Genomic DNA, 17,560 nt, shown 5'->3' with positions numbered 1-17,560 from the left:
ATAATACTTTTATTGCACTTTTGTGTCCATTTCAAAGCTTTTATAGCCATTCATTGTAACCGTATGGAAAAACATCTCTTGTGTTTCTGGAGGAAAGTCTTATGGGTTCATAAATTATGACAATTTTAAGTTTCAGGGTCAACGATTCCTTTAAATGTGAATTTGCAGTCCAGATCACTGAATATGGATGTGAACTACAGATAATCAGCATGACCGTCAAATTTATTTAGCGCTTTATGTAAACCGAACGGTTGAAGCATGCATTTCAAGCATGAAAATCTGTTTAGTGTAATCACAAATTGGGCTTCTGTTTCCAATAACTCGAGTATGATATGGGTTAATGAGATAATCACACGGCAGGATAGGAAATGCAGATCTGTCGCATAAATTCGTGACTCACGCTAGTTACGCCCGCTAGTTCTCCCTCGCTGGGCGCGCTGATGCTACATGAAGAGACAGGAGAACAGTCTGACCCACTTCTGGATGACCGGGAAGCAATCCGGCAGTCAGACGCCACAAGACAACACTGCATCAAGCATGAAGAGAAGAGAACACCGTGTACAACAAACCGTCAACTGTTCTGCTAGCTCACGAAGTGCAACAAGGCCAGTAATGTCACAATGCACAGGTTCTCATTTGTTGCCATAGCGACTCATTGTTTAACTGATTTGTTTCACCTGCTTCTTGTTTTGCTATTTGGTTTCTGTGTGTATTTATAGCCCTCGGTTTGAGTTGTTGCTGTAGGCTATTAGTAAATGTGTACATTTTGATTAAAAAGGAAATATATGCAAATAAAAGCTAGTATTTTCCCTTTATTTTCTCTATCGATTTTGGTTGACAATGTATTATTAAAAAGACTTTATTTCCTCATGTATATACGCTAAATAAAAGCTGCCATAATGACTTCATCATCCTTTCTTTAACCACATCAGCTCCTTGTATTTTAGATTTTTTTTTTTTTTTTTTGAGAATTAGCCATTAGCCAAAAGGAGCGCCCTATATTGGAGTGAATTGATAAAAATGGTCTCATTTTACAGAAAACCCCTTTAAATTGTGGAATATTGCATACATTTTATTGTATTTTTACACAATTTTAAGATAAACAAATAAAAAGTCAGAATTTGATTTTGATTTTATTTGTATTAATTTTTAGAACGTTTCCTTTAATTCCACTAGGCGGCAGTGAACAGAAAAAAGAATCTACTTGATATCTCCTTCTAAACAAAAGTTACTGAAATTTAAGCAAACTCTTCAAGGACACATTAAACTCTCCTCTTTTTATCACTTTAGTTAAAGTTTTGTTGCATTTTTTTTTTACAAAGTGCTCATATTTCTAGAAAATCCACTGGCTGGTTTTGTACAGTAAACCATTCAGTGTGACGTGTCTATATGCAGAGATACCCAACACTACATTCCCTCTCTCACACGGGTAAAGAAAGCAGCGGTGTACGTGTGTGTGTGTGTGTGTGTGTGTGTGTGTGTGTGAGAGGGGAGAGAGAGGGAAGGTATGTGTTATGTGAGGACAGCAGAGAAGCATGTGTTGGACTGGAGCCAGCTGTCTGCATCTGTGTGTGTGAGTTCACTGAGGGCACATGAGGAGCTCTGCACTGCCCTCTGCTGACACACACACACACACACACACGCAGGCTTTACTGTACAGGGGACAGTGGGGCAAGATGTGTCACCACTGTTGCAAACTGCTCAGAATAATAGGCAGATGCCCATGCATTTAGAGCGAGAGAGATGCAGGTGGTTAGCATCTTTAAAAGGTAATCGTTGCATATCAACACACACATTTTTTACAATTTTAAATTCTATCATTTATAATTTATCTTGGTCTAAAACAAATAAATAAGTAAGCTTTCTCAAGATTACTATAGTCAGATAAAACTAAAACCATAAAAACCTTGAAGTTAACTAAAACTGAACAAAAATGTATAACAACTATATAAGATTTTTTTTTCAATAATAAAAATTACAAAAAACAAACAAAATTAAATTAAAAACAAACTAAAATTAAATCAGAACATATAAAAATGTATTCAAAATATGAATAAAAACTACAGTTGTAGCTCAATGTTATGAAAATACTTGTTTCACTAAAATAACTAATTTTTATATATATATATATTAAATGAGAAGAGAAAAACAATGAAGTGTATGCGGTACTTGCCGCAAATAAAGAGTGTGTGAGTGAAAGTGTGTGTATGTGCGACTGTGTGAGAGAGAGTGAGTGTGTGAGTGCATGTGTGTGTGTGTTTGTTTGTTTGTTTGATTGTTTGTGTGTGTGTGCGTGCGTCTGAGAGTGAGTGAGTGAGTGATTGTGTGTGTGTGTGTGTGTGTGTGTGTGTGTGTGTGTGTGTGTGTGTGTGTGTGTGTGTGTGTGTGTTTCTTATCATGCACAGGTCACACAACGCAACCCTTGTGTCAGACACATCATCCCGACAGAGACTCGCTCCACAAATCCACACAAAAACACCCGATGCCTCCGCGGCTTTGACAGGCACCCCGCGCGCTGACTGGCCCCCTTTCCCAATAATCCCATTGGTCATGCCAGCCACACACACTGGGGATTGGACGGGGAGCTGGAGTATCCATGGAAACCAGAGGGATGGATGGGGAAGTTGACAGGTTGCTCAGATTAAGGGCAGTGCGTTTCTTCATTCGGGGTTAAGGCCCAACACAACTCTATTAGCACTGAAACTAATGCTGAACTTACCCTGCAAAACACACACACACTCTCCCACACACACAGGGTCAAACTGACTATTTATTTTGCAACTGGATTTGGATTATAGACTTGCCAGAATGAAGGGGGATGTGCAGTGACTAAAGCATCACTTTACACAGCGCTTCCCTAATCCGGGCTGACGGGTATCGTAATATAGTACAGTAATTACAGTTATTATCACTGTGCGTTATGTTCGTTATATTGTTGAGAGGATGCCAAGTTATGCTGCTCAAAACAATTCTATATAATAATAAAATGTAAATGTAAAATGTAAATATACAAATATAGGTATATATATTTATAAAATATAGGTATAAAAAATAATAATAATTTTCTTATGCTGTGCATACAAATACTGTTTTAGATTATGTCAGTATATCTATATTGTAAACTGCAACTTTGTCCAAAAATACTAAATGTCACTAGGTTATCTTGCAGCAAGTCTTTCTCTACACAAGCTTGATAATATATCGACTTCTCATTACCTTTTATGTGATGCTTTCATTTAATTGAGCCATTAAATTGAAACTTTCTTGAAAATGACTTTTTTCAGAGCCATGCATAAACTATAAAAATGTTTGTAATTATTTTACAGGAAAATACTGTAAAAATGCTACAGTAAAAACCTTATTACCCCTCTGGTGCCATTCGGTCCGACAAAGTTTAAGTTTTTTTTTTTTTTTTTTTTGTTTACTCCATCGGAATAGTACGAAATTTGGTAAAGGTTTTGGCACTTACTGTGTGTGAACACACAAAAAAAATGCTTAAATGGTCCTGATAAAACTAGTCACACTTGCATTGTTCGCAGTCTAAAACATTGCGCATTGGAAACGAATGGGCAGCGAATTTCCTCTAGTGGAAGCGTTTGGTACTGCACCCGAACAACATCTGACTGAAAGCTCATTTTTTGAGATGTCAACCTTTACAGTAACACATGTTTTGGAAAGAACATATTTCATATAAAATTAAAAAATAGCATTTTTATGCATTTTTCATAATAAACACAAACTTCTATAACTTATTTTTAGTTCTATTTTCCACTTCAGCAATAATCTGCCAAGTGTCGTCTTTAAAAACAGACCAAACTTCATTCTGTGCTCCGATTTACAACAGTTTCATTTTCAGGTCTATGCTCAAAAAGTGGTTAACAGGTAATAAATGGATCATAACTATTGCAGAAATATAATTAAGTTCCATAAAATCCCCTAAAAATACAAAATATTAAATAAAAAAGCATCATCAAATTAAAATATAGCATATTAGTTTCATTAAAATAAAAATAAAATATTAAAAAAACACCACTCGAGCAACACCAGAGAGTTAACTGTGAGTTACCTTACCATATATGGTGAAAATACTGTAAATGGTTTAACATAGAATTATATGTCATTTTACTGTAAAATACTCTGATTTTTTGTAAGTTAAAAACTATGAATTACCGTATAATTTACAGTGCAAAAACTGTAAAAGGACATTTCCCAGAAGCCCCTACATGACAACACATATGATTAGATTTGAATAGTTTTATTTCTTCTAATTTCTGGAATCAGTAATGTGCATTACGGTGTTTTGTGCATTATGTGGCACAAATGAACATTACATCACTAAACGAAACATATGGCTATAAGTTGTAAAATATACAAACACCAATATGCCACGCAATCTTGTTACTGTATTTTTTACAGTGCATTTCTGCCAATCACAGCTGTCATTTTAGCTTTTTAAACTGTAATTTAACAGTATTTTTTCAGTCAAACCAACATGAATACATGCTGACGAATTTAAACTAAATTTTTAAACGATTTTAAAGTCAATTTGTAAAAGAACTGTTTGGTTATTTTATTATTGTTGACACTCTTACATGTCACTGGTCCAAGTAAGAAAAGTAATGCTCTATTTCAAAGTCTTATTTTGCTGCACACTGTTCACATTCTCATAAACCGGCCGAGAAAAGGTTCAACATTCAGAATATTTCCATCTTTTTGAACTGAACTGCATGCATGTGGATGCAAAGCTCACCATTAGGTAAGCCATTGATTAATTTATATTTTTAGCCCAGGACTAACTGTGGCAAACTCAACAACACACACTTTTCCTCGGAAGCACTTACAGTAAAAGCCTGGGAACTTGTAAACAGGACTTTGTTCCCGGAGGACTGGTGAATGCCGGCAAACCCACAACTCTCAGAAACTGCAGAAACTTTGAGGCTGTGTGAGTTATCAGCGTCAGCAGTGATGAAACCACAGATCAGAGTTTTGGGATCTTTATGGTTTTAGACGTAATATTAATGTGTTGCAAATCTTAAGGTCAACATCAAACTGACACGATTTACTTTCTTAAAGCACAGTAATCTGATTATAACTCGCTATAACACTAGTTAAACTCGCGTTCATTCTGCATCATCATTTTGGTACACTTTTCATCATCCACTCAATCCCCAATGGTTCAAATAATTTTTTTCCTCAATGAGAGTGACTATCCTTCCTCAGTTTCCCAGAGGTTTATGGGAAGCGTTCACACTGAGGTCAGCAACAGCTGAACTGAAAATGACCTTTCCCTCTTACAGCGGACAGACAAGCAGATGGAGAGAGAGAGAGAGAGAGAGAGAGAGAGAGAGAGAGAGAGAGAGAGAGAGAAAGAGCGAGAGAGATCGACTGAGAGATAGAGAGAGAGAGATCGAGAGATAGAGAGAGGGAGACAGAGAGAGAGAGATTTGTATTCTGCAGCCAGGCCAGTAGATGGCAATGTCACTATATATATATATATACACACTCACCTAAAGGATTATTAGGAACACCTGTTCAATTTCTCATTAATGCAATTATCTAATCAACCAATCACATGGCAGTTGCTTCAATGCATTTAAGGGTGTGGTCCTGGTCAAGACAATCTCCTGAACTCCAAACTGAATGTCAGAATGGGAAAGAAAGGTGATTTAAGCAATTTTGAGCGTGGCATGGTTGTTGGTGCCAGACGGGCCGGTCTGAGTATTTCACAATCTGCTCAGTTACTGGGATTTTCACGCACAACCATTTCTAGGGTTTACAAAGAATGGTGTGAAAAGGGAAAAACATCCAGTATGTGGCAGTCCTGTGGGCGAAAATGCCTTGTTGATGCTAGAGGTCAGAGGAGAATGGGCCGACTGATTCAAGCTGATAGAAGAGCAACTTTGACTGAAATAACCACTCGTTACAACCGAGGTATGCAGCAAAGCATTTGTGAAGCCACAACACGCACAACCTTGAGGCGGATGGGCTACAACAGCAGAAGACCCCACCGGGTACCACTCATCTCCACTACAAATAGGAAAAAGAGGCTACAATTTGCACGAGCTCACCAAAATTGGACAGTTGAAGACTGGAAAAATGTTGCCTGGTCTGATGAGTCTCGATTTCTGTTGAGACATTCAGATGGTAGAGTCAGAATTTGGCGTAAACAGAATGAGAACATGGATCCATCATGCCTTGTTACCACTGTGCAGGCTGGTGGTGGTGGTGTAGGGCAATTCCGTGCAAAACTGTCACATCCATAACACCAACACAATGCCATGGTATTGTGTTGGCGTTATGGATGTGACATTTTTGCGTGGAATTGCCCTGTAATGGTGTGGGGGATGTTTTCTTGGCACACATTAGGCCCCTTAGTGCCAATTGGGCATCGTTTAAATGCCACGGCCTACCTGAGCATTGTTTCTGACCATGTCCATCCCTTTATGGCCACCATGTACCCATCCTCTGATGGCTACTTCCAGCAGGATAATGCACCATGTCACAAAGCTCGAATCATTTCAAATTGGTTTCTTGAACATGACAATGAGTTCACTGTACTAAAATGGCCCCCACAGTCACCAGATCTCAACCCAATAGAGCATCTTTGGGATGTGGTGGAACGGGAGCTTCGTGCCCTGGATGTGCATCCCACAAATCTCCATCAACTGCAAGATGCTATCCTATCAATATGGGCCAACATTTCTAAAGAATGCTTTCAGCACCTTGTTGAATCAATGCCACGTAGAATTAAGGCAGTTCTGAAGGCGAAAGGGGGTCAAACACAGTATTTAGGGATGGCCCGATACCGATACTGGCCTCGGGGATCGGGCCGATACTGTCCTCATATACTCGTACTCATAAAAATTCGACGATACCACGCACCGATACCACGTACATTTTGCGAGCACATCCCTTAAACAGACATCAGTGGAAATTTTGTTCAGTTGAATGCCAATGGCAAAGAAAATAAAACGAGGCATGTAGATTATTATTAACGTTAACTGACGAGAGAGAGAGAGAGAGAGAGAGAGAGAGAGAGAGAGAGAGAGAGAGAGAGAGAGAGAGAGAGAGAGAGAGAGAGAGAGAGAGAGAGAGAGAGAGAGAGAGAGAGAGAGAGAGAGAGAGAGAGAGAGAGCGAGCGAGAGAGAGAGAGAGAGAGAGAGAGAGCACTTCTGTTGAATGCTCTTGATTGGATCGTTCACTCAGCACATGTTATTTGGATGAAAACTAAATCGTATATGTAAGTAAAGTAAATCATGAACTGTTACCTGATTTAAGTATAACGAGTGGTTCCCTACATTATTACAGGACGAGTGCAGGTCAAGAAGTTCCATGAACGCAAACATCCAAAGTGCGCGCCCCGCAAACCAGCGTCTCAGCGCGTCTTGGGCTTGTACGGACGAATTCACACAAAATTATGTAATAACGCCCGTCTTGGCGAGTATCCTATAGTAAACAAAGTCGGTTATATCTCAAATGAACGTCGCCATGTTCAAATGTGGTCCGTGCGTTCGGTCTTAAAGGGGCAGCAGTCTAATAAACCTGCTTCTGTGTTTTAATGTTAATCAAACAAAGGACAAAGAAATACTCACTGCTCTTGACTAAATAGGCTACCCTTTTCAACTTTACAAAAATATCTATCAATCTATAATTTATACAGTAATGAATATGCTTTTTTTCACATTTGATTACTTTATTCAAATTTCTGTACCTGTTAGATCTACCTGAAAAACTCTAAAAACAAATTGATTAAAAATTATTTAATTTGTAGCCTTTCTTTGTTCTATTGTATTTTTTTTTTTTGTCCTTTTTGTAATTCGATTGTTTGTTCTTATTTAGTTACTGACTGGTTACTTGTTTTAAATTCACATTAATTAGGCTGGTAGTTTTTGTTGTAGTATCAAAATTGGATTAAATAATTGGGATCGGTTACGGTATCGGTATCGGCGAGTATCAAAAATGAAAGTATCGATATCGGACTCGTTCTGCAAAAAGTGGTATCGGGACATCCCTAACAGTATTAGTATGGTGTTCCTAATAATCCTTTAGGTGAGTGTATATATATATATATATATATATATATATAAACTGGCTTCTAACATACAAAAGCTTGAACCAAAACTTTGTCATTTGAATGAATATGTAAACTCAAATGTAAAGGACAATGCTATAAATAAATCATATCATGTTCATTTGTGTTCATCATGTTCAAATCGCAGTGATTTCAGAATTAAAATTGAAATTTACATATAGAAACAACCAATCAAAACCCTATGAAAAATATGAATCCAAGTAACGTGACTGGACAGTAAGTAGATTGTATTAACATTCATGGAGCCAGACACATGATCACAAAGGTCAGAGTTCAAAACCAATACACAATCCTGGAATTCAACATAAAGTCACTCTTAGAAAGTTCAATAATGTTCTATAGAGCATCTGTAGCCCCGCCCCTTTCAGCGCTGCACTCGTTCGGTTTGTGTTTTCACTGCATGAAGGCTAGATCTTACAGATTTATGAAACCTTCCCGGTCTACTGACATTTGCTATGACAAACATTACAATGCTCATGATAACTTTCCTTAACTCTACAGTAAGTTAATCCACTTCACCAGCTACTCTTTGACAGCGATGCCATAGAAATATGCACAGCTAAACGGAAGTTCAAGCACAAATGTTTCTCTGGCGCATAAGGTTCTATACAGAACTCTAGGGTTCTTGACTCAATTCTAAAGAACACTTCATGCCAAAAAGGTTCTATATAAGAAGAAACATCTTAAAAGATTGCATTATACTTTCATGTTTAACGGGTTATTTCAGTTTTTTCTAGTGACAAAGTATGTTTACGAGTTAATTCATAATAATAATAAATAATAATAATAAAATAAAAATAAAATTAATTCAAACTAAATTCCTAAAATGATTCCATGGTGGAACTCTCAGAAGGTTCTATGTATGAAGTGTCTGACGGAACCGGTTCTTCTGAGAGTGAACTGCACCCGAGAGCTGGAACATGCTGAACTCCACAGAGGCGTCGCTCACATCAAATGTTTTCGTACATTCTGTCTGATACGATGCTGGACATTTGCAATTATATCTCAAAATCCTGGTGTGGTTCGACGATTGGAAGAACAAAAGCTACCTCTGATGGAGTAACTGAAACTTATTATCCTACTTTTTCCATATATGATTACAATTCAACAGAGAACTGTTTTATTTCTTGAAACAATTCTGCTGCCTTTGGTTTCAGACACAGCAACTGTGTTCAAAGGCATTCATTGGATTGCACTCACCTCAGCAACTTCAGTAACTACAAGTACGGCAAACACAAACATTCATCTCTGCACATATATGTGTTAACCGAGGAACAGTGTTTTGCCCGCAGTGACGGGACGCCCTCTGCTGGACATTTGATGTTCACACACTAGAACCTGGATAGTAGACTGAGATTTCTGAACGCAGAAAGTCTAAAAGGACATTTGAACTCTTTTGTTATGAAACTATGAGCACAGCCAGAGGCTTTTAATTCAGAAGAATAAAAATGAACTACATTTTATTCATTTTAAAATTAAATTGACCTTACCTATCCCATGCTCCTCTGCATCCAGAAGATCACTACAACAACCTGTATTGAAGAGAAAAATCTTAATATTACATCCAGTTTGCAACAGTTATTAGACACAGACTGTGCCTCACACACACACACACACATTAAACAGTGTGAAATATCCTTTGAATGTGAAAAAGCACTGCAACACGAGCGGTCGTCAGCATCCACTCCTCTATATAGTGGGCTGTGATGTTAGAAGGGTCAGTTAGCATGGCATTGGCTCTGTATATAACTCAACTTCCAGTCTTCAGACAGCAGTGAGTCTCCACAACATGAGCGCTTCTCTATCAGCCTTCTGAGAACTAACAGCTGACTTTTACGGCTCTAATCTCCCCTATTATGGCAAGGCGTCGGTAAGTAACGCGGGACGTCTCTCACTCACACCGCAGTTTCTGGGTCGTGGGGTAAAACACTCGTTTCATTTTTATTTTGGAAGTAAAACAAACGCCTACAGTGGCACAGAGTTTTAAATATCTCCCTTTGCTTTGAACTTTGAGCGTTGTAACTTTGCAGATGTTGTTTATGCTCAAACAGCAACATTACACACTAACTAAAGTTAGAAAAGTCAAATCATAATCAATCAAACCTTTAAAGGAACAATCACAATTTTTCTTCCATGTTTTAATTTTAACAGTAAAGCTCTGTTGTGCAGCACTTTGCATGACAAAAAATGCTTGTTTTCATATGATTAAATGATAAATTGAATGTTTTCATGCCTTAATTTGCCAGAAAAAAAAAAAAAAAAAAAAAAACATTTCATAGAAATGAAAAAATAAATGAGTTAAAATAATTAGATAAGCTTTTTGGTTATTTAAATTTAATTAAACCATTAAAATGGAATCCAGAAAACAGAGGGAAAAAAACATATTTCAGTCATAGGGCCCTAAACATGTCATTTTTGTTAAACTTTTAATAAATTGTTGTTAAATTGTAAAAGTTTAAACCATTAAATTGGAGTCCAAAAAAACTTAAATGGAAAAAAATGCAATCCAGAAAAATTAAAAAGGAATAAATGATATTTATATAGGGAAAAATAAAACTGAATTTTAGAAAAAAAATAAAATGGATAAAACCTATTTTAACATGGCAACCTGTTACACCGAGAACAATTACGTCGCATCAACCCCTTGGCTCTAGATTAAATTTACACTTTGTCAAATAATGACTATGAAGATATTTATTGTATAAAGCAATATTGTGAGAGAGGCCCAAATTAGTAAAGATTGGTCTGAATGGCTGTAGGCCTATTGATTGGCTGTTTCAGAACCAGTGACTGTATTTGACATGGAGGGTCTCCTGGGACATGTGATACAGTCACAGCTGAGAAGAACGACTCTGGGGGTTTGAAGGACAAAGAGAGAAACCGACTCACAGAATTCACTTCACACAGGCTAGTTTCTCTCGCAAGCACCTTCAGCTTCATTCCCAGAAAAGAAAAGAAAAGAAAGAAAAGAAAGGAAAGAAAGGAAAGAAAGGAAAGAAAGGAAAGAAAGGAAAGAAAGGAAAATAAAAAGAAAAGAAAAGAAAAGAAAGAAAGGAAAGAAAAGAAAAAGAAAAAGAAAAGAAAAGAAAAGAAAAGAAAGGAAAGAAAAGAAAAAAAACAAAAGAAAAGAAAAAAGAAAGAAAAGAAAGAAAGAAAGAAACGAAGAAAGAAAGGAAAGAAAAGAAAAGAAAAAGAAAAGAAAAGAAAAGAAAAGAAAGAAAGGAAAGAAAAGAAAAAAACAAAAGAAACGAAAAAAGAAAGAAAAGAAAGAAAGAAAGAAAGAAACGAAGAAAGAAAGGAAAGAAAAGAAAAGAAAAGAAAAGAAAGAAAGGAAAGAAAGAAAAAGAAAGAAAGGAAAGAAAGAAAACAAAAGAAAAGAAAAAAGAAAAAAGAAAAAAGAAAGAAAAGAAAGAAAAAAAAGAAAAAAGAAAGAAAAGAAAAGAAAGAAAGAAAAGAAAAAAGAAAGAAAAGAAACGAAAAAAGAAAGAAAAGAAACGAAGAAAGAAAGGAAAGAAAACAGAAAAAAGAAAAAAGAAAAAGAGAAAAGAAAGAAAAGAAACGAAAAAAGAAAGAAAGAAACGAAGAAAGAAAGGAAAGAAAACAGAAAAAAGAAAAAAGAAAAAGAGAAAAGAAAGAAAAGAAACGAAAAAAGAAAGAAAAGAAAGAAAGAAAGAAAGAAAAAAGAAAAGAAAGAAAGAAAGAAAAAAGAAAAGAAAGAAAGAAACGAAGAAAGGAAAGAAAACAGAAAAAAAGAAAGAAAGAAACGAAGAAAGAAAGGAAAGAAAACAGAAAAAAGAAAAAGAAAAAAGAAAGAAAAGAAACGAAAAAAGAAAGAAAAGAAAGAAAGAAAGAAAGAAAGAAAGAAAGAAAGAAAGAAAGAAAGAAAGAAAAAAGAAAAGAAAGAAAGAAAGAAAGAAACGAAGAAAGGAAAGAAAACAGAAAAAAGAAAGAAAGAAAGAAAGAAAGAAAGAAAGAAAGAAAGAAAGAAAGAAAGAAAGAAAAGAAAAGGTGGCATTCATCTGATGTGCTGTTATGCATATTTTGGAAATCACAGACAAATCTTGATGTAATTTGGCATAACAATATGCAAACGGTTTATTTGAAATCATTAATTATCTAGTCAGGATTGACAAAAAGCCATTGATCAGACTATAATTCAGTAAAAAAACAAAATGACATTAAAGTAATTGATCCATTCTAGCATCATTTATCAGCCTTATGTCACTCCAAACCCATGTGATTTCATTGGCGGGACACAAAAGAACTTCAGCAGAATGTCCACGCTGCTCTTTTCCATAAAGCGATCTGTGATCGAGCTTCCATGATCTACTGTTCAAGAGAACCGTCGTGATCTTTTACAGCAATGACTGCCTAGATGCTGACTGGACAAAACATATCATGTGTCTCTATCATGTGTGTCTCTATCATGTGCGTCTCTATCATGTGTGTCTCTATCATGTGTCTTTCACGCTTGGTGTCGTATTTGAAAAACAATTCAACAGCAGTGCGATGATCAAACTGTAGTTTTGGTTTAAATGTTGGCTTCCAATGATTATGAAAACATGATCACTGTGCCGCATGCCGTTCCTTTAAAGCGGTGTGCTCTCGCCCGTCTTTAAAAGCCTAAACTTAAAGGGTTAATTCACCCAAAAATTACATTTATGTCAGTAATTACTCTCCCTCATGTTGATCCAAATGATCACGATATAATGTTTCATATCGTTCGGTATCGAATTATTGACATTTTTTATAACTTTTTTTTTTTATTTTTTTTTAAAGACAAGTAGAAAAGTTTTAATTGAAACCACTGTTTTTTATTTTATTTATCCACATTAATAAGGCAAAAAAACAAATTATATTAGTTTTGGTAGTCAAAAATAAAATGTAAACAAAAATATCTTCTTCATGTCTTATATTAAGATAAAAAAGTAAGCGTTAAAGAAACTCTTGAACGTAAATAAAATGTTACAAAATGTGTGCAGTGTAAAAGTGAAACTTTTAGTTTTATAAACGGGGGTAATATATTTGAAGGATGAATAATGTTTTGGTCATCGCATTAAAAAATAACATTTAAAATATGATAATATTTGAGTTTTGAAGGGCTGGAAAAAGATGCGTGACGTACCTGAAAGCATTTTACTATGCCTGCCAAACTTCCATGGTTGCAGTTAGACTAGTGTTACTACAGTAAATCCATGGTGAATGTTGCTGATCTGTGGACTTAAAGCCTATGAACCCGTTCATTCATGGCACAATGTTTCTCCTGGCTTCCACGTCAGCTCTGTTTGATCCGTTAATAACAGAAAAATGTAATGTTTCTCACTAGATCTCGCAGCGATGTTATTACTTCTGTGAAGAATACAAATGCTTTCTGTACTGGTTCTCTTAGCGCTGTGTAGTAACAGAGTCGCTTGATCAGAGAATGTCTAATAGGAAGAGAATTGGCACTCTCTCTGCTTACTTCCGGTTTCTGGACTGGCTGCAGTAACACGTCTCTGTCCATGCGGGGGCGCTCGCAGGCGAGTGCAGAATGAATGGAGGTCTATGGCGAAAAACCCTCAAAATCCACTTTTCTCAGGATATATTTTTTTGTCTAGTAATTTGAATGTTGTATTCGAAAGGAGATGCAAAGAAATTACACATTGCTGGGTGTTAGATTTTTTAGAGTCACTTATTTGGTTTAAAAAGTCTTTTAAAATGTCAATGACGTCAGAATGCTGACGTCATTAGCAGAATGCTAGCGTGTTATGGGCAACAACAACTCAACCTGTAAGAAATAGAAAAGAAATAAGTACTCGTTCATTCAACTTTCGACCTATAACCCATGTTGAACTGGCAAAATCTACAATAAAATCTGAGATTTCTCAACGGCAATCGGGTGAAAGAGACACATTTAGCCGTCTAGCCCCATAGACTCCCATTCAGTCTGCACTCGCCCGCGATCACCCCCAGTGGAACTCTAATGGAACTGCAACCAAGATCGATACAATGGGGCTAATAGGAAGTGCCAAGGCTCTCCGTAGACGGGCTCTGGCTTGATCAAGATCGGCTCGCGCTGCACTCACTGACATTGATGGTCCGGACTGATAAACGGTCCGTGAAGCACAAAATAATAGCGCAGTTTCGTTCCGCTTTCATTACGCTTGCCATTTGGTGTTGGGCAACGTTGAGGTGTTCACGCCAGCGATGCGCGCGCATTTGAATGAAAATATTGAGCGCTATATCGAATTTATATCGACAATGGTGTACCGTCGATAAATACCGAAACCGTTTTATCGCCCAGCTAGCTCAACCTTAAGTTTATCAAGTAACGAGAATACTTTTTGTGCGCAAAAAAAAACAACAAAAATAACGACTTTATTCAACACTTCATTTTCCTCTGTGTGGGTCTCTGACCTAGCCTGGAAATCCAGACCTAAATCTGAAAGATTAATGGTCTGGCGTCGACTAATGAAACTCAGCCAGCTCGAGGGGCGGCACCAAGCATGCATTTGAAAATCTCACTGCACGCAATTGGATAACACTACGACCAATCACAACAAGTTATCGCTTAGCTTCCAGCGGAGCTAACTGGTGGATTAGACTCTTACCATATCCGGTCGGCAAAACAGCAAAAACGCCCTTCTTGCAAAGGAACGATTCGAGCGGCGTCTTCAGGTTTCTCTTTTAGAGAAAAAGTCTAAAACTTTCATTGTAGCTGCCAAAGCCGTTTCAAACAACTGGAGTTCATCCATAGCCATCTTGCAATGTTTACTAATGACTTCGACGTCACAGCGCTGTCGTCATCTCGCCTCTGGCCCGCCTATATCAGATAACCCGATGTGATTGGTGCAGCTCAGATAGAGGGGCATATTTAATGAGCATCATTACTCGACGCCAGAGTAACTCGCTGAACAAATTCAACATGTGCTCTCGCGAGAACTCTGGATTACCAGGGTACCTCTGACCCATCTGCGTCATCTTCTCAGTTCTCGCGCAAGCGTCGTGACGCTCAGAGGCCCACACAGAAGAAAATGAATGGGACTTAGTTGAATCAAGTCGTTATTTTGAGGGAGTTTTGCGCACAAAAAGTATTCTCGTCGCTTGATGAACTTATGGTTGAGCCACTGTAGTCACTTGGACTATTTTAACAATGTCTTTACTAACTTTTCTGGACCAGCAGATGAAATTAACTAGAAGCCTATGGAGGAGTGAGACAGCTCTCAGATTTCATCAAAAACATCTTAATTTGTGTTCCGAAGACGAACGAAAGTCTTACGGGGTTGGAACAACATGAGGGAGAGTGATTACTGACAGAATTTTCATTTTTTGGTGAAGTAACCCTTTAACATCAAAATCAGTAAAATCATGTAACGTGACTGTCATAAAATGCAGTCTAGGGACATCCTTTATTTAAAAAAAGAGTTATTTAAACTGCGAAAGAGACTGACGCCTTTATAGAATGTGACAAAATGTCCGCTTTGGCAAATATTTACATAATGACAGTCAGTTACGGCTGAGAGAATAAACAGTTGGGAAATAAATCGGATGAGTGTCATTATATTAGATCCGTGCATTCAGTCTTAAAGCCTCATGCAAATCCCTGCTGCCGTCTGTCATTAAAGCCCCACTGAAGTGCCTTGGATCGCGCAGCTTTGTTTGATGCGTTGATGTAATCTCCACTGAAACAGGAAGCTAAGGCGGGACATATTGAATGGCTCCTCCCCCTTTTCAAATAGCCAATAGCGTTTAGTTTATATCACAGACTGACAGCACCATGGAAGCTGATCCGAGCGCTGATGATACTTTGGATTCAATAGTAGAGATGTGAATAAATTCTAGCCATTTCATTCCTAACCAACGTACAGTTGGAAAACTTCATGAAACTCGAGCGTTTGAGCAACTGAACACACACTCAAACCCATATTTCTCTGTGACGACTAGTCAACGCTCACTTTGGCCAGGTGGTGTTTATAGCAGAGGAGGCGGAGCTTCAGATTCTAGAGCATTTGATTGGACAGAAGATGTGATGAGAAGCTGAAGTCTGCAGTGATGTCATAAAAATCCCTGATCCATTTCAGCGAAAGTGAGAGACTGAGTTTTGAATGCTTATATCTCCTAAATGCGAATTTTGTCCTTGTTTTGGAACACACCAGCTTATTCATAACCGTGAGGCTAGCATGTTCACACTAAAAGCTAAAAAAAAAAAAAAAAAAAAAAAAAAAAAAAAATTACATTTTGATTTCAGGAGGCCTTTAATGTTCAACAAAAGACAAAATCACTCACTGCTCTCGAGTGAATAACTTTAGTAGTTTTAAGAAGAATCAGAGTAGGCCTATATTTAATTCATACAGTGAAGACTATGCAGAGTTTTAATGTTTAACTCAGTCAGTGTTAAATGACGAATTTGACAACTGATTGTTTAATGCAAAACTGTTTTAATTTGTGCCAAAGGGCTGCCTGCGCATTGTGCGCAATATATCGAAATTATCGGAATATCGCAAATGCATATATTGCGATATGCATATCACAACAGCTTTCAATAACTTTTGTAGCTTTAATAAGAATTATTTAATTCATAAAGTGAAAACTAAGCAGTGTTTTATTTCTACATTTGATTATTCAGTTTATGTAGGATAACCTGAACCCCGTGGTTTACACTGATGTTAAAATAACACTTCTTATGCTACAGTAAAACACTGATGTTCACTTTAAGAAGTTGTAGGGATGTTTTCTTGTCACAAAAATAATGTGAAACAGGTTAAATAATTTAACATATATTTTAAAGTTAATTTAAGTTTATTTTACACACTTTGAGCATATCCAGTCTGGATATTCTTGATAGTACATCTCAAAATTGGGAAGATCGTGATTCAGATTCATTGTTCGTTAAAAGATCGTGATATGAAATATTGGGAAGATGCCCACCCCTACAGTGAAAGTGAATGGGGACTGACGCTGCTGAGCTCCAAAAGAGAGCGTCCTTTCAAAATCGTTCAATCTTTCTGAAGTCATGGCTTTGGGAGAATTTAGGACAAAATAACAATGATAATAAAATCTTAAAAATAATGAGACTTAATAGTTAAAAATTCCCCTCAGACAAAACTCTCAAATTTCATCCGTGTCCACATATATCTTTTTCATATATTTTCTATTTTGGGCAATATTACTTGCAAAGCATAGGCTAATGGTACAATCCAGCCATGTCCTTTGAATCCCACTTCAATCAAAACAAATGAAAAATTGGTTTTCCGGCTTCACTGTGAATCTTGTGGGATGGTGTGGTTCAGATAAGGAGGCTGATTAGATAAAGCTGCACAAATTCCTGATTGATCCTAGAATTTGCTGGATGGGGGTGCAGGTTTCCCCAAGTTCAAAAGTTCACATTTTACAAGCACTTAAAGACCAGTGACCCATGTCCAAATAAAACCTTTCCTGTTGTTGACTCCTCTCCTCCTCAAATCTCTCCTCCAGTTTAACATTTCTCAG

General features: G+C 37.0%; 2 protein-coding genes across 2 annotated transcripts in view; one reads left to right on the top strand and one right to left on the bottom strand.

The window, feature by feature from the left end:
- nadka (NAD kinase a) overlaps positions 1 to 17,560 on the top strand; it is a 415,064-nt gene that overhangs the window by 355,175 nt on the left and 42,329 nt on the right. The gene's annotated exons all lie outside the window — the stretch shown is intronic.
- Positions 1 to 17,560, bottom strand: part of nr6a1a (nuclear receptor subfamily 6, group A, member 1a) — a 136,668-nt gene that overhangs the window by 118,793 nt on the left and 315 nt on the right. The window contains exon 2 of the mRNA XM_079896268.1: positions 9,583 to 9,624. Coding sequence (XP_079752394.1) covers positions 9,583 to 9,624 — 42 coding nt within the window. The remainder of the gene's footprint in view (positions 1 to 9,582; positions 9,625 to 17,560) is intronic.

Source organism: Squalius cephalus, assembly GCF_949319135.1.
Source record: "Squalius cephalus genome assembly, chromosome: 16".
Lineage (NCBI taxonomy): Eukaryota > Metazoa > Chordata > Actinopteri > Cypriniformes > Leuciscidae > Squalius > Squalius cephalus.
This window is presented reverse-complemented; position numbering and strand designations above follow the sequence as displayed.